The 18,134-nt window shown below is 42.0% G+C and overlaps 1 protein-coding gene across 8 annotated transcripts in view; it reads right to left on the bottom strand.

Moving 5' to 3' along the window:
* GPM6B (glycoprotein M6B) overlaps positions 1-18,134 on the bottom strand; it is a 183,055-nt gene that overhangs the window by 55,390 nt on the left and 109,531 nt on the right. For 5 of the 8 annotated variants that reach the window (XR_001889615.1, XM_017892059.1, XM_017894515.1 and 2 more), the window contains exon 1: positions 3,105-3,615. The exons of the other annotated variants lie outside the window; for them this stretch is intronic. Coding sequence is in view for 4 of the 5 variants with exons in the window: in XM_017892059.1 (XP_017747548.1) it covers positions 3,105-3,165 (61 nt within the window). In the remaining variant the exon portion in view is untranslated. Of the gene's footprint in view, positions 1-3,104; positions 3,616-18,134 lie in introns of those variants that run through there. 8 annotated transcript variants of the gene reach the window in all.

Below are 18,134 nucleotides of genomic sequence, written 5' to 3'. Positions count from 1 at the left end.
TATTTCTTTTGATTCTGTCTTATTCATTTCCTTTGCTTATTCCATGTCAGTGAATCTACTTACTCAATCTTCACACTTTAATGTTTTCAATTTAAAAACTGTCATTTGTAATAATTTGGCATTTCTTACATCCATCTAAGAAAATCTGCTTGTTTTCCTTAAAAATCACTAAATATCTACTAAATACTTCTTATGAATTTTGGTATCTGGTAGCATTCTGTGATTAAAAACTATGAGACTGAAAAAACACAAATGCTCTCCTTTTCTAAGGACATGGATTAATTTTGTCTAAAGTAGAAACAAAGTCATTCTGATTTAGTTTAAGGAAAGAGCCTTCTTTGTAGGAGTTAGTGAATCATAATAGCTGGGTTGTATTGTCCTGCCGAAACTCGCAGGAAAGATCCCAACTAGAAAAGCAGGGTCAATTTATAAAGCTAAGTTTAATTTACATTCTTAACAGACACTGCAATAATTATCCAAAGATATTAATTCACATGCTATTGGGTATTAGCCACTGGGCAATAATACCCCAAATTAAGAGAGAGGCATCGCTCCATCACCAACCATTGAAAACAGATGGGAAAGGAGAAACACAGGAAAAAAAATATATATGTGCGTAAAAAACTCTACGTAAAGTGACAAAATTTACAGGATTAAATTTAATGAATAAAATCCTTTGCTGAAAGGCTTCAAAGAAAAACACAAAAAACAGATCCACCAGCTCAAGAATTATATAACACATTCTATAAATAATTATGTCAAGTTTTAAAATGTTAATTTCAATGGAAAAAGAATTTTTTAATAAACTTAAAATTAAATCTGAAGGAATACTGATGTGACAATCACACAGAAACATTTGTGGCTATCATTTTATCCTATGTGTACCTTAATGATGATGGGTGAGCAAACTGGGAAACTACAAAGTGTCTTCTGTGGGCTTTGATTTTGTGTAGCCAGCATATGAACTTGTTCATCTAAATGCAGATTAGATAAGTCACCCTCCAGATTAACAATTATGGCGGGTCATATAACAATCAAAACCCCTCTTGCTGTAGATCAGGAAAAACAAATTCCCTGGCTCGTATTCTTATTCAAGCATGTACCGTACATGTCACACTAGCTTCTGGTAGTGTGATATTTTTGAATTATTTAACAAGCAGCTAGTGTTTATACATTTAGGTAATTTTTAAAGTTCCTTCAGAAATTATTTTTTGCTTCTAATTTTGTCTCTAAAATCACAACTAATGACTTTTCATATACAGGTCGTCAGGGATGTAGCAGCAACCTGTAGATCTGTTATTAAATAAGATTTAATTGACATAAAATAATAGCAGTCCATAAGACTAAGTTATAAGATACACAGTTGTGTAGTAATGATTTTATATTGGTTATATGACCTTTGCTTCCTTTCAGAGAGAAATTTTAAAAAGGGATTTTTTTGCAAAGACCAAAACGGTTTTGTCTGCCATGATCGAATACCACATTAATAAAAATTAAAAGTATGTACTAAGTAAAATCATCATTTTAGGATAAAATTATGGAAGACTATAAACTGTGATAGGCTTCCTTGGGACAATGCTATTACATTATCATACCCCGACAACATGCAATCAACTTAGTCTCTAGTCATCATGGAAATGAATTTTTAAACTTTGATCTCACCTCTTCATCTTGATAAACATTCTCAAGAGTTTCTCTTATAGCTATTTGGTCATTGATGAAATTTTTTTTTTTTTTGAAAGATACACAAGAAAATACAGGCTGGGTTTTTGGTGGGGAGGTGTAGGTTTGATACAAGGATTGAAGTAAACAATTTTAAAATTAAGGTGCTATGTACTTAATGCCACTGAATTGTATACTTCAAATGGTAAATGTTATGTGTATTGTGTCATACCTAAAAAATTCATTTCAAAAGTAAAATTGCTCTGTTTAGGATAAAATATTGTGTACCAATGAAATTTTACATCAAAATAAGTAAACTTTACCCTAGCATACTGTGAAGCCGAAGTACATGTAATTGCCATTTTTGTAGGTTTAAAATGGTTGACTATCAGCAATTTCATATGCCTGGATCTTTATAAATAAAACCAAGTTTTGTCCCCGTACTGGAGAATTACTCTTTAGTGACTATCAGTGGACACAAGGGCTGTGAGAAATAACTTTAGCATGATGGCTTTTTATATTAGAGCCACTGCAGTTATAGAATATGTTTTTGTGCATTTATGACAGTCTATGACTTTGAGTGAGGGAGACAGGTTAATTTACAATGCAGTGAGATCCATTAACCTAACAGTGGCTGAGCTGATTCTATGGGACATCAAACTTGAAATCAGTCATTTTTCAGAAAAAAGAGATTAATTTTAGTTTCTACTTTCTGCCATTTTCTTACTGCAAAAACACTTTATTCCTCCAAAAAGCCATTCTGTATGAAAATTGTGGTACGTTCTAAGATTCCCTTTAAGAAATAGGACCTTTATCAATTTTCTTCTCCCCAATCTCCAAGTCATAATTAGCAGAAGATCCCCCGCCCTGCCTTTCCATCAGCACTGGGTGACAGAGCTGATGTCCCCTCTCTGAAGCTCCAACTGAAAATGATTATTACATGTCGTAGTCAGGTCCTGATACAAGAAAGAGCAATCATATTAGAATAAGAAAATTAGAGAAAGCCCAAATCACTACAGCATTAGCGGAACCAAAGCAGAATTAACATGCATGCCCCTCCAGTTCCTCCTCAGCATTAGCAGAAAACTACACATTCCATGTTCCTGGAATATAACATGCAGGACACAGAACTTAAGTTATGATTAATTATATTAATAAAAAAAAGACAGTTTCCCCAATGCATCTGCCCAAGGTGACAAACTACAGACATCCCTCTATGAAATATCACGTCGGTAGAAAGGTTTGGAACAGGAATGGATTGAAGAAAGGCTGCTCTATTAATTTAACATCAGCCCACAGGAAAAAAAATCAACCCTGAAAGCAAGACCATGCCATAGGGATTGTCTCAGAGCCATTTTAAAAGAGAGACAAACCCGGCTAACCCTTTTTAAGCACCCCCCAGTGAAAAGCTTTAAACAGGCTATTGTCAGAGCGCTGGGTACCTTTTCTCTCTTGGCTTTGTTCAGTATTTTCCTCGGCTGCAGTTTCCATGGCTGGCTTCATACCATCCACCAAAAATGCTTTTCCCCCTGTTCCCCCCAACACACACTTGTTTTTCCTCCTCTTCCTTTTCTTTTGGACTCCCCTCCGTCTCTTATTTACACCCGTCTGATTGAGAGGCTCTGTTCTTCACTACAGTAGATTACAGTCCCTTCCAAGATGCAAAAGTCTTGTCAGCGTCAATTTCGCTCTGCCTACTGGTCCATAAAGACAGCTGCCAAGGGGCAGGCAGCCATACGTCACCGAGGATCCCAGTTAGAAAACAGCCTTTCGGCGCCCGGCGGTGCCTACAGTCTCAATGCAGCTTGGCGGGGTGTGGGGGCGAGGTTGTGGGGCGGGGAAGGACCTGCTCCCCACTGGGCTCTTCCTCCTTGCTCTCTTTCTTAAGATCTCAATCTCGAGCTCTCTCTCTCTTTCTCCCCACCTCGTTTCTTCTAGCCAAGTACACCCAATGAATGCTAATTAATTCTCCCAGGAAAAAATAGATTTGTGACATCAGAGGAGGGGATGTGAAGGAGAAAGAAAAGAGCCCCCTCCCACCACGTGACTTTGTTAGTCGACAGCAATATATGTTGTCTCTAAGGAGACTGCATGTCTTTGCATAGGCATGACACTTTCTTTCCTGTGTGACCCCTTTATGATGTATCAGTTTATTTCATTTACCCCTCGACCCCGGCAAAGCATGTTCAAAGGACGTGCCCACAGTCTCTACTTTCTTAAATATTTGTCTTTCATGCAATTTCTAGGTAAGTACATTGCTTTTTAAAAATATAAAGTAAAGAGGGGAGAAAAATACATTAGAGGGAAGAAAACTCAAACATGGATTTAACGATAGCAATGTAGCAATTTGGTATTAGAACCCACTCCCTTGTCTATAGTTAATATATATGATAGTAAGAGAAACTCAAGCCTAATTTGTAAAATGCACCCTTCCTTATTTAAAATAAGCATAACATGTTCACAAGTATATCTAGCTGACATTTTGGTAGTTTCTTGGAATGAAAATCAAAATAGTTTTTTAATTGGATATGGTTATTTCTATATGGAGTTTTACTCATTAGAATTCCTCACTCCAAATCAAAGGAGTGTTTTCAAGAGCTCTCTAAATATTCAACATAAAGGCTAGTATACCAATGATTTGCCTTCTTACATACCCAGATACCATGAGGCTGACATTCTCAACCCATACCAACATATAAGCCTTTATCATGATTATGAGCCATATGTTTCCAAGCATAACTAATTTCTGCACCATTTTTTATGCATTTGGCTGACCAATTGACCTTCACCGTCCCTATAAAAAATTAGAGAGACTCAAGTCAAATACAGGGATGACCACTGATAGGATTCCCAGATCATGAATAGTCTGCTAGTTGGTTGGGCTTAACACTTACCTTGGAAGCAAACATAAAGACAAGTTGGAGACCACCCTCTCCTAAAATCACTCTCCCAAATTTTGATGGTTTCTTGCTCAACTCCTTAAAAAAAAAGTATAAGGTACTGAATCAAAATCTTCTAACAACCTGATCTTTTAATAACTTGGTTTTAGATAATCCCTCAAACCTTCTAGATGTGTTACACTCGAGAAGATTTTGAAAACCAGTTCAGTTTGTTTCAACATTTAATTTTACATCTTGCTTTTTTCCCTTTACCCATTGTCTTAGAAGACCATGCCCATAATCAAATATGTATTCCCTCAAATTAAGGCCCCAGCCAATTTTATTGTCTCCTGGTCAGGGAATTAAGAAGTATGGCAGCCTAAAACCACAGACTTTAGAAAAAAGATTCGTTTGTGATATAATTATTTCCATGGGAAAACCCTATGGTGTGTCCTGATAGGACAGTCTTAGACATTTTTTGCAAAAACTATTTAGGTCCACTCAAATAGAAAGGTGGCAACTGTTGGTATGTAACAGGCTTGTTCTCCCAGCAGTTCAAATGAGAATTAAAGCCAAAACAAAATTCAATTCAGCACAAAAGAAGACACTGTGATTGGTTTTTAAAGTGTCCAGCGAAGTCATTTGATTATAGAACTGGCAGAGTCTAATAATTTTTTGGCTGTTGCTTAAGAATATTATTTTAATAGTGAAGTTGGTGAAAAGGTAGAATATTAAAGACATTCTTAAGAACTCTAGTTCTATATCGAGATCAAAATGATTAGACAAAATAGTCACACATCCTCCAGTTGATACCTGCATCTACTTTCCCCCTGAAAAACTACATGTAAATGAACAATTCATCACTTTTGCCCATTCACAACTTCATTATTTTCTTTTCACTAGGATAAGGTATTACAATTCTAGAAATTACCATTATATCACTTTATAACAGCCTCCAGATCTCACTAATGTTTATGATAAACCATTTGAACAGCAATTGTCAAGAGGAAGAGAGAAAAGAGTATTGTTTATTATATTTCTGAGATATGCATCCATTTTTGGCCAGAAAAGTTCTATATGTAGAATGAGTAGGATGGAAAATGTCTTCCAGAGCTGAAAATATTTCTTTGAGCCCCATGCTCTAAGGCAGTCTGGTTGAAGGTAAGAACACTTCTGAAAGTCAAAACAGGAATACAAAATACTGAACAAAACAGATGTATTAGAATGAGCATATGAAATTGCTGATATTGACCAAAAAGAACAGCAGTTTCACGTGGTTTGACTTACATATTTGTAAGTCTTCTGTATAATTGCAGCCAGCTCCGTAAACATGCACAAAATAACCTCCCTAGTGCCAGCATCTACAAGCAGCACAGACATACACAAGTGACAGTGCCTGTCTCCAGGTAACCCATGGCTAATGGGACACAAAACTCTTCTAAAACAGGGTGCTCCTGCCTGCTACAAGCACTATGGTATCACAACAAAGAAAATGGGTGGAGGGGGAAAAGAATTTGCAAAAAGCTTTGCAGAGTTGAGTTGGCTATTGCAGTAATGCTTAGAAACCTGCTGGGTAGGGTAGGGAAGGGAAAGGTGGGGAAGAGGAAGGGAAAGCGTTCTAGGAAAAATTGAAGGGCATATGAAAGGAAAAAGAGGGTACTGTCAAAGGGTCAGGAAGTGATTTTTCTGACAGAGGGACTGATGGGAAATGGCTAAGCCAGTAGGTTGGGAACCAGGTAGGTTGAACACCTTGCTAGCCCTGGAGGCAGTAGGTAGAGATAGAAGGCTCAAGAGCAGAGCTGATCATGCTTTACAAAGGTCATTCTATTGGTAATGTGGAAGACAGGGTGGGTGCAGTATGATGAGACTAGAGTCTCCTCTAGCAAACTAGTCAGGAGTCTCCTGAAACAGTACAAGCAAGAGACAGTGTGAACCTGAACTATGGCATGGGGAGAAAGTGAGGGCCCAGACACCATTGGATTGGATCTGTATGAGTAGGAGTGGAGGAGAATGTCAAGGGGAGGCTAGAATTTCTAGCTTGGGTGAATGAGGAGATGGTCATGCTGGGAACCAATATGGGGAACCAAAGAGAAGGAAGAAGTTTGGTAGGGGAGATTAGCAAGTGTGGTTGAAGGTGCTCTCAGGACATCCTGCAGGCACTAAGAGGCATTCAGGAATATGGCTCCAGAGGAGAGTGGCTGGCCAGAGAACAGCATCTGGAGTCTTCAGTGTGGAGGCAGCCTTGGGAGTACAATAAGTCCAGTTCTGCTCAAATGCCATCTTCTCAGAGGACTCTCCCTGACTCTTGTCTAAAATAGCAGCTCTGACATTCCTGGTCCCCTTAACCTGGATTTGAGTTTCATCATAGCTTTAACCACGACTCAACACTGTTCACTTATTTGTTCATTACTTCCCATCCTCCTAGAATACAGGTTCCTTAAAGGCAGAAATTGTTGTCTTATTCTCCACTGTATTACCAGCTCTTGGAACACTCCTGGGCACATAGTGGGTCCTCAACAAAATATATTTTAAAGGAATGTTAAACAAACAGGGAGATACAGATTTCAAGTATGCCAAGATTAGAGCTTAGGGTACACTACCTTTTAAATGTAAAGGTAAAGGAAAACTTTAAAAGAGGGTAAAAGAAATTAAGAAGGACAAATTAGAAAATGAGGGAAATAAGACCAAAGTGGAATCACGAAATTAGAGAAAGGTTCTGTGAAGGGCATCAAGTTAACAATGTAACATAGTGTCAAATATCATAAAAGGAGGAAAAAGGATGAGGACTGGCAAGCAGAAAGGAGCTTTTACCACCAAATAGCCTTTGGAACTTCTGTGAGAAGGCTGAATGATGGGGAAGGATACAACACTTCCCAGTCTCTTTCACAATCACCCTCAAAATAGGAGGCTCCCACGGTCCAGTTGACATGTTAAACTCATACACAGGGTTTTGGCTGATGCATGTACATCTTGGCCCTGTTTTTAACCTGGCAAGATCATATTGGATTTTTCTTCTGTGATCTATTACATTAATGATCTTCCCAGATTTGTTGTGTTTCGAAGTATAGTAAATATGCTTTATATGTCTGGGATTCAAATCATTGATAGAAATGTTGAATACAACAAGACCAAAGTGAGGGAATCCCATGTAGACCTCTATGGACATCATCCTGGTCAGCTGGCTGGTTCATTCTTTCATTTGTTTGTTCATTCATTCATTTATTCATCCAAGATTCATTAAGCACCTATTATAGGCCAGAAATCGATCACTATTCTTTTTTTTTTCTTTTTTGAGACAGAGTTTTGCTCTTGCTGCCCAGGCTGGAATGCAATGGTGCGATCTCAGCTCACCGCAACCTCCACCTCCCGGGTTCAAGCGATTCTCCTGCCTCAGCCTCCCAAGTAGCTGGAACTACAGGTACGCACCACCACCCCAGCTAATTTTGTATTTTTAGTAGAGACGGGGTTTCTCCACATTGGTCAGGCCAGTCTTGAGCTCCTGACCTCAGGTGATCCGCCTGCCTCGGCCTCCCAAAGTGCTGAGATTACAGGCATGAGCCACCGTGCATGGCCCGAATCACTATTTTATGCTAATATGACTATGACTGTTCAGCTAACCGAGAATTCATCAAGTTGCATAATGATCTACTGACATATCCTTATCCTAGTCACATAGCTAGCAAAGACTTTGTCAAATGCCTACTTCTTCCAACTTTCTAGGATGATATTTTAGGTTTCTTCTGACTTTTGAAGGACTCCTCAGTGGGGAGTCATTAATCAGAAGGAGGGATGTTTCCGCATTCTAACTACTAATTCCTCTGCAATTTTGTGTTTTGTGGAACATTTAAGCAACATGAAATACCCTGGCATAATCCTTCCTCATTGCCCCTCAAAGGAAATCAATACCCAGAACAAGCTCACACCTCCCTGAACAAATTTTATTTCTTTCTCTTCAAGCCCCATTAAACAGCAATTTTTCTTTTTTCTAAATTGTAAATAAATTGTGCTTAAAATAATTTTGTGTTAAGTGACTCCTATTTTTTTCTTTTTCTTTTTTTGAGACAGAGTCTCGCTCTGTTGCCCAGGCTGGAGTACAGTGGCGCAATCTTGGCTCACTGTAACCTCTGCCTCGCAGGTTCAAGTGATTCTCCTGCTTCAACCTCCCCAGTAGCTGGGACTACAGGCATATGCCACCTCGCCCAGCTAAGTTTTGTGTGTGTCTTTTTAGTAGAGGTGAGGTTTCACCATATTGGCCAGGCTGGTCTCAAACTCCTGACCTCAGGTGATCCGCCCACCTTGGCCTCCCAAAGTGCTGGCATTACAGACGTGAGCCACCACGCCTGGCCTTGTGACTCCTGTTTTCACATTCCTCCCCATGACAAAATCAAAGATGTGTTCTGGTAGCAAATACATGGGCCCTCTCTCTACTTGGAGAAAACAGAATGATAAATACAGCAAGATTCTTAAATAGTACAGACAGAAAAGATACTTTTTACATAAAGTAGCAATAATATTCAACATATTAATTCTGTGATGTTAAAAATGCTGCATACATTTAAAAACACAGAAACTGGACACATAGCATGGAGCCAGGAATTTCTAAATGTGATTTAGAATGTGATTGTCTAGATTTGGGTCCTTTCCATAATCAGACTTTCCCAAAGCTTTGTCAATTTGGCAAAGACTTTGTCCTCCATTACCGGAATTAAATTTCTCATTTTTCATCCAATGTGGGTTTTTTAAAAAATATCTTTTGATCCCTTACTCTTTTTAGTTTTTTTCTTCATGTATTTTCTGAGTACCTCTCGTATATTTGCTATACTTTCCTTTATAGGAAATGACACTGCATAAAGCTAAGAGTTGAAAAGACAAATCAAACTGGTTGGTGTATAGGAAAACGCTTATAAACGGCAAAGCTCTGTGAACTATAAGCCATCATTGCCAGTGTTTCTCTTTAATGGTAGAGGTGGAGCCCAGGCACGTCACTATCATGAAACTGGCTAACATCGATGACAATGAGCACACACGGAACCTCTGTTAGCCAATCTCTTCTCAACTTAATCACTTGTTTATTTAACAACTGTCAGTGTCCTCATTAGGAGCCTCAGGAGCCACCAAAACAGTGATTGTTGAGTTTGGCAAAAGCCAACTTGAGCTGTAATGACCCTCTCTCTCCTGACAAAAACATTCCACTGATTTTTTTTAACAGAGTCCTGATCTGTTGCCCAGGCTGGAGTGCAGTGGCATGATCTTGGCTCACTGCAACCTCTGCCTCTCGAGTTCAAGCAATTCTCCTGCCACAGCCTCCCGAGTAGCTGGGACTACAGGTGTGTGCCACCATGCCCAGCTATTTTTTGTATTTTTAGTAGAGAAGGGGTTTTGCCATGTTGGCCAGGCTGGTCTCGAACTCCTGACCTCAAGTGTTCCACCCACCTCAGTCTCCCAAAGTGCTGGGATTACAGGCATGAGCCGCCGCACCCGGCCTCCACTGAACCTCACTTTCAAAAGGAGAGCAAGGAATAAAAGTTTGGCACCAGCAGGCTGAGGCTTCCTATGATGGAAACTGGTGTGGCATGAAAAGTTTCAACATACCGGGCTGCCAAATGGGCACAGCACAGGCAGTACTGTAGCATGAGGTGGCATGTGCCTCCTCAGCACTGGTGTCTACTGCATCTGTCTGTCCCAAAGTCAAGGTCGGCATTACTGCTCCTCTCCTCGCTCTTAAATCAAGATTGCTCCACCTTGGCACTAGTGATGTTTGGGGCTGGATCATTATTGTGAGGCTGTCCTGGGCATTGTGGATGTGTAACAGCATCCCTGGCCTCTACTCACTAGATACCAGGAGCACCACCCCTGTTTTGATTAACTAAAATGTTTCTAAACACTGCCAAGTGTCTCCTGGAGGGTAAAATCATCCCCAGTTGAGAACCATTGCCTTAGAGCTATCTTTTTTTCCCTAAGCTTCATCTGGCTATTGTGATATTCTATCAGAAAATGGTTCTCAGGCCTAGCTGTGCACTGGAATCATAGGGGAAGTTTTTAAAATATTGATGCCGGGACATCACTCCCAGAGATTCTGATTTGACAGATGGGGTTGTGTGGTGGGCATGAGAGCTTTCAAATCTCCCCAGGTAATTCCAATATGCAGCCAACTGCTGGAGGCAGGAGGGAAACAGACAATGTGTGCTACGATGATGGTGACACAATCAGAGCTGTTTTAGGAAAATTATCCAGAGGGCAGCTGGATGGACAGATAGGAAACCAAAGAGGGCAGAATCAGGGCGACCATACTTGATTAGGGAAGAGGTGGGGACTGCATACTCAGCTGAGGCAGGAATGAAAAACCGCATATTAAGGCAAGAGGGAGAGATTCAGGGTTGATCCTGAGACTTTCAGCTTGGATCCCTAAAAGGACAGTGAGTCCCATAGGGAAGTGGAGAGAACGGATGATGTATTGGTTTTCTGGGGCTGCCAGAACAAAGCACCACAAAGTGGGTGGCTTTAAACAACAGAAATTATTCTCTCACAGTTCTGGAGGTGAGAAGTCCAAAGTCAAGGTGTAGGTGGGGCCATGTTTTCCACGTTTTCTCTGAACGCTCTAGGGGAAGATCCTCCTTTCAGCTTCTGGTGATAGCCTGCAATCCTGACGTTCCTTGGCTTGCAGATACATCACTCCCATCTTGGCCTCCGTCATCACATGGTGTCCTCTCTGTGTGTCTATGTCTGTGTCTCTTCTTATAAGTACACCAGTCATATTGGACTGGGGCCTACCCTCACTGAGTATGGCCTCATCTTAACTCGATTATATCTACAAAGACCCTACTTCCAAATAAGGCCACATTCACATAGGTAGCAGGAGTTAGGACTTCAACATATTTTTTGAGGGGGGTTGGGGACACAATTCTACCCACACCAGATAAGGAGAGTGAGAAGGACTATCAAGTTTGGAAGCCATGTGGGTGGTGTCTGTGCAGCTGCTCAGCCTGAGCAGAGTTTGGAAATGAAGACTTGAGTGTTATCATCAGCAGAGAGGAACCTATTATCATCACAGGAGTGGGTGGGATGCCAAGGCAGAAGGTACAGAGGAGAAAACCTTTCAGGTGCCTCCTAATTCAGGGGATCTCTAGTGGGAGAACCACCCTCAAAGGATGCAGAAGATGTTGACAAAGTTCCAGGACAGGGCCCTGTCACAGAGGAGGAGCGAATTTTAAGAAGGAGGGGGTGTCCCCACAGTCAAGGCAACCAGAAGGCGAGGACTTGGCAAAGGCCACTGAAATGGAAAATTCTGATGTCCTTGCCAGCATCAGTGCAAAGCCTGGAATGGAAACCACTTTACAGGGGGGCTACAGAAGTTCGGCTGGGAAGTGAAGAAGAGGAAGCAGGGGCAGCCCACTTTCTAAAGAAATTTGGTAGTGAGGGGAAGGCCAGAGAAAGATGCAGGCAGCTTAGGGAGAAAAACACAGGAAGAGAGTCCCAAACATGTCTTATGCTGAAAAGGCAGTGACAGCCACTGAAAGAGAGGTTTCAAAAGATGCCGGTGAAGATGGACAGATGATGAATGGAGATCACAGGAGAGGAAGAGGGCCAGCTGTGGATGGCAGGATGCGATGCTTCTCCTTCTGAAATGGAAGTAAGGAAGAGGAAACAGAGGGAAAAGGAAAAGTCATCCAACTCCAAGATTTAAGGAATTTCATCTTAGAAGAGGTGGTAGGGATGGAGAGGTTAAAAGGGCAACCTGTCCAGCATTGAGAAGGGTACATTTGTGTCTTGATTTAGTTCACCTCATAGCCCTAAGAAGGAGAAAGTATCAGCTCTGTTCTATGGGTGACAAAATGGAAGGTGTGATGGTCTTGGGTCTTAGTAAGGTAGGTGGATTGCCCTGAGTCTAGACTGCCCAGGGACCTGAGTGGGGCTGAGTTTCCAGGGGCACAGAGACACTAGGGAGGTAGACTGAAGGAGACAAGGAATACCCTTACCTTATGTCTCACCACCCTGAGGGGAATGGACCCCAACATGACAGAGCCACACTGAAGAAACAAAGCCAAAATGGGAAATGAGGACCAAATGATGGGTTTTTAAACTGGTTTCAAGAAAGTTTCTGGCTGGGTACAGTGTGGCTTATGCCTGTAATCCCAGCACTTTGGGAGGTCAAGGCAGAAGAATTGCTTGAGCCTAGGAGTTCAGGACCAGCCTGGGCAACATAGCAAGACCCTGTATCTATTAAAATACATACATACATACATACATACATACATACATACATATATACATACATACATACATACATAAGGATAGCCAAGTGCAGTGGGGCACACCTATAGTTCCAGTTACTCAGAAGGCTGACGTGAGAAGATCGCATGAGCCCAGGAGTTGGAGGCTGCAGTGAGCAATGATCACACTACTGTACTCCAGCCTGGGTGACAGAGTGAGACCCTGTATTTTTTAAGAAAAGCTTCTACTTCTTCCTGTGTACACAAGGAATACAACAGGAGACAGACAGCTGATCTACTGACAACATGCTTCCTAATTATTACATCCCATGGGGCGCTTGGATTCCCTCATTAAGAGTGGCACAATGAGCATTCCCTGCAAGGGCCCCCAATTAACTCATCTACCCAGCATGTTCCAGCCAACATGAACAAGGGCCAGCCTTCCAGACTCCTCTTTGTTAGCTGTTTAACCGCCGTTATTGGAATCCCGGTCATGTTTCTGGAGCAGTTCCTTCTTGGTTCAGCAGAAACCACCGGGGCTAGGTTATTCTCACCCAAAGAGTCCTCAACTCAACCACAAAGCTGGGGGAACCTGGGGTGCTCTGCTGAGGATTTGCCTTATATCATCTGCCAAAATCCCAATCGCACTGTCTCCCCATCTCCAAGTCCCCTCCTGAAAGGCACGGGCCAAAGTCCATCTCCTTTCAAAAGCCTCCTTGGTGAAATCTACCCACTTCCTTTTTTTTTGTTTTTTTTCCTTTTAGAGTCCAGGTCTCACTTTATCACCCAGGCTGGGGTGCAGTGGTGTGATCATGGATCACTGCAGCCTCAAACTCCTGGGCTCAAGCCATCCGCCTGCCTCAGCCTCCCAAATAGCTGGCATTACAGGTGTGACCACGCCCAGCCCATTTCCCCCTTCTTAGCATTCTAACTCACCCCACTATCTCTCAGTTATAAATGCAAGCCTCCATGGATGGCAGCTCCCTGCACTAAAAGGACACTCATCTGCCTTGACCTTCCTCCCACCCAGGTTGTAGACAAAGGCTTGTGCCAACTTGGATCAGGCCCAACCTTCAATACTGTGCCACCATGGAAGGCTTCCCAAGGTAGGCGGATCTCAACACCTTCAGCCTGCTTTGCTAAAGGAAGACAGACATTACCAAATTGAAGGTTAAATCACAGGACACTTGGGCTGTAAAAATTCTCACAACAGAAGTTGGAAAATTATGGGATAAGTGCAGCAGAAGTAGCGATAAAGATGACATGACTTCTTTAAGAACCCTTCTGAGAACTCAGGGTGGCTCAGGGAAACCTTCAGGCCTTGATGCTGTTTCAGCCACTCCCTGCCTTCAACATGCAGGAGTTGACGTCATCTTTCCCTGAAATAGAGTCAATGTGTGGACTAATGAGTTTCTACCTGTCGGGCTGCCAGGAAAGGTGCTTTCTCAAGCAGGCACACAGATGCCCACATACCTCTTGGGGAACCAGACCCCTTCAAATCCACTCCCCCTACAGTGCTCATGTCACATTGATCTGAGCAACAGAAAGCATCCAGCAAACACAGGGGTTGGTTATATTTTTCTAATCTTTGTACATGTTCCTCTGCAACTATTACCAACTGCTATGGCTTGAATGTGTCCCCAAATTTCATGTGTTGGAAACTTAATCCCCAATGTGGCAGTACTGAAAGGTGAGTCCTTTAAATCATTGGGTCATAATTTATTAATCATTCATGATTAATAAATTAATGTGTTAATGGATGAATGGATTATCATGGGAGGGTACTGGTGGTTTTGTAAGAAGAGGAAGAAAGACCTGAGCTAGCACACTCTGCCCCCTTGCCATGTGATGCTCTGTACCGCCTTGGGACTGTCCCCATCAGTAAGAAGGCAATCGCCTGGACCTTGCACTTCTCAGCCTCCATAACTGTAAGAAATATTTTTTTTTCTTTGTAAGTTTCCCAATTTCAGGTATCTTGTTATAAGCAATAGGAAAATGACTAATACACAAAGTCATCACACAAAGAAACTGTGAGTGCCAGCTACCAGGGATACTTGGCCAATTCCTTTCAAGTGGTTTGTTTTTATTTGCTACAGGCCAAGGTGCTGGCTGTATGAGGAACCCATGGACTGGGCTCAACGCTGTGTCCAGAGGACCCACTGCACCTACATGAGATGTGATAGTAGCTCAGAAGGAATGGACAAAAGCCAACACTTAGAGCTGAGGGTCTCCTTGGCACCAGCACTACTACAATAATTTTAACCCATGTTCTTTCATTTTTGCCTTCATGACAGTATTGAGAGTTGGGCATCACCATCCCCCTTGCATGGATGAAGAAATGAAGACCAAAGGGAGCTGTACGGACTTGGCCAAGGTGGTCAAGAAGCTGGTCAGAAGCTGAGCTGAACCTTGACTCAGGCCATTGGATGCCAGAGTCGGGAAACCAAGAGTCAGGCAGCCATGATGGCAGGAACGAAAGGGCCCAGGTGACTAGGTGATCAGCAGCATTAACTGTTGAACTCAGAGATTCCAGGTCACCACCAAAGCTTCACTCAGAATGGCTCTTCCATCACTTGCAACTATCTCCCCAAAACCTAGTAATCTGGAGTTCCCCTTCAAACTCTGATAAAACATGGGGCCGCACACTTCCACAACTCAGTAAGGCTCTCATGTCTGCATCCTTGTTCAGCATCCCCGCCAGCCCCCCTCCAATGCTTACCAGCCTTATGATACCATGCGACCTTCCTGAGTTTCAGCTTCATTGTCTACCAAAAGGACTCATAAGAGAACTTCCCCCATAAGGCTATTGTTAGGATCGTGTAATACTGCATGCAGCACCTCAGCACGACGCCTCCTACATGACACTTACAAATGCTATTTCTATTTTCGAAGTCCTTTATGCTCCCACTACCATCATACAGGTCCCAGGGAGAGGTAGAGAGAGAAAGGATTAGCTGGTGATTTCATGTCCTTCTAGATCTTTCCCTGACCCTGAAAGGTTCATTTCTGTGCCCTTGCCTGGCCTGGATTTCTAGGGGCATTCCCCACTCCACCCGGTCCCGCCCCAGACCTCCCTGTATTCTGTCCACAAATTGTACCAGGGTCCTCCCTGAGGAGGTCCAGTTTGGATGTGATGCCTGAGATTGACTAAGCTGCAAATAAATAAAAGGAACTGAGACGAATAAGGTAATGGGATTAAAAAAGACATGCCTTCAAGGGTACTCTTTCAACAATGGACTAAATTGTTTTTTGGAATCTGTAGGATATTGCTAACACCTGGGTACTCAAGTCCAAATTAAATCTGCCCTGAATTTTTTTTTAAAGCACAGTGGAATGTCTTTCTTCATGTCAGAGAATCATGCAAACAGGGTCAGTTCACGGGCATGTGATGTGCACAGAGCCTTGCCCTCAGAAGGGCCTGAAGCTTGGTTTAATACTCTGATGGCATTGTCTTAAAATTCTTAATCATTTTATCTTCGAACCTGTGTTTTCAACAGGACCATGTTGCACGCATGTGAGCAGAGGAGCTACATGCTCCTCGCCACCTCATTTGCATACCACATTCATGATGCACCATGAGCCCAGAATTCTGGTGAATCCCTGGTGCATGGGGAGTTCAATAAGGACTCAAAGTCCTTAAAAGGTAAGCATGTTCCATCTATGACTAAGTAAGCACTGGTGTGAACAGTCCTAAAAGTCACACTTTCTGTTCTAAGCGCAACTTGCTTCAAATGCAGAAAGAAGTTACTGGAGTTCTAAGAGACATGAATGACCAAGGAACCTGGCCATATCCTTCCTTACTCCTGTTACTTCCCTGTATTAGCCAAGCACTTACACTGACAATGACAATCCAGAAGGAAAGGGAAAGATAGGGCAACCGATTTCCTTTTCCTTTCAGTTCTTCCCTACTTACTAGCAAGCCACAGGGAGGGAGTGTTGAGGATGTGCTAATATCAATAAGTAAAATCAAAACAGTTGAGTTAGCTTTTTGCAGCATTTCCACTGTTCTAGTTAGTATAAAATACATATATGTACTAGCTACAAAATACAAATTGTGTGTCAGTGACCCCATATACATGATAAATGGTCTTATGCTTGCATCTAAAATTCACACTGCACAATTGAAGGATGGTTGGTAAGATTCACACTAATAATTTAAAATGACATTAAGAATGACATTAAGTTGCACACAAAAATGTCTCGACAAATCGAGAAAGAAACTATGGAAGAAAGGGAAATGTTTTTATTTTAGTATCATGAATGGCCCTATTTTCCTGCCTTCTGAACAACTGGCCTGCATTTTCATTTTGCACCTGGCTCTGCAAGTTCAGAAGCTGGCCCTCACAGCAAGGCCTGATCCAGTAAATTGTCACTGCAGGGGAAAGGAGGCAGGGGTCGCTGTGGCCATGTGGTGGCATGGTAATGCAATTTCAGTGGGATTAAGGGTGTATGTGATGATTCTATAGGAGTCTGGTCTTTTACTGCTGCGGCAGGTCACTGATACCTTCCCCTTACTGGCTCAATGACATTTCATAAATAAGCTATGAATACTATAGCGCAAGGCAGGCACAGGCTTACGGTCCAATATATGGTAAGTAAAGGGATGCAGAAGAGCTCAGTATACACACAGAGAAATGGCTTGGGGGACCCACATGGAAACTGGTTTATTTACAGTCAGGCCCTGTCTAAGCATTTAGGATCTCAAAAATCTATTGAGATGATTGGCTCTGATGGTTGGGATGGGAATCAGGAGGTCTGGGGTTCTAAGGTTCTAATCTTGGCCCTGTCACTTGCCAGTCATGAGGTCCTGGACAAGATGCTTATAGAGCTTGTCCTGGCTCATAAGATAGGCTAGGTCTTAAGTGACCAGTTCAGTAGGATGGTTATAAGGAAAAAAAGGAACATCAGGTAGGGAACCCTACAACCCAGCAGGCATGGCCCCAGCTCCATCACCACTCCTATTGACCTAAGCTATCCTCTGACTGTGTAGGTCAAGTGACTGTGCACCTGCTCTTACTGACCTCTAAACATCATCCAACCCTGGGATGGATTCCACTGGGCTCCTGGTGTTCTTTGGGGCAAGATGCCAAAACTTTTTCTTTGAAAGTATGTGATGCAATTAAGTTTTTCTCAGCATTGATCTTACTAACCTGTGCCCTTTAACCTCTCAAAGCAGTTACACTGAAATTATTATGCTCAGATTGCTAAGAGCACAAAATGAAAAGACAAACCAATAAAACCATTACAAAGATATTTTATAATAAAATTCAGGCTCTGTTATCTGCTTAGACATGTATTTTAGAAACAAAATGGATAAAATTTAGTGCTATCAAATATACAAAAATTAAAAAACCAAACTTAACATCTGAATGTATTTCCCCAC

Source organism: Rhinopithecus bieti, unplaced genomic scaffold (assembly GCF_001698545.2).
Source record: "Rhinopithecus bieti isolate Rb0 unplaced genomic scaffold, ASM169854v2 scaffold_62, whole genome shotgun sequence".
In the NCBI taxonomy this organism is placed as follows: Eukaryota; Metazoa; Chordata; class Mammalia; order Primates; family Cercopithecidae; genus Rhinopithecus; species Rhinopithecus bieti.
This window is presented reverse-complemented; position numbering and strand designations above follow the sequence as displayed.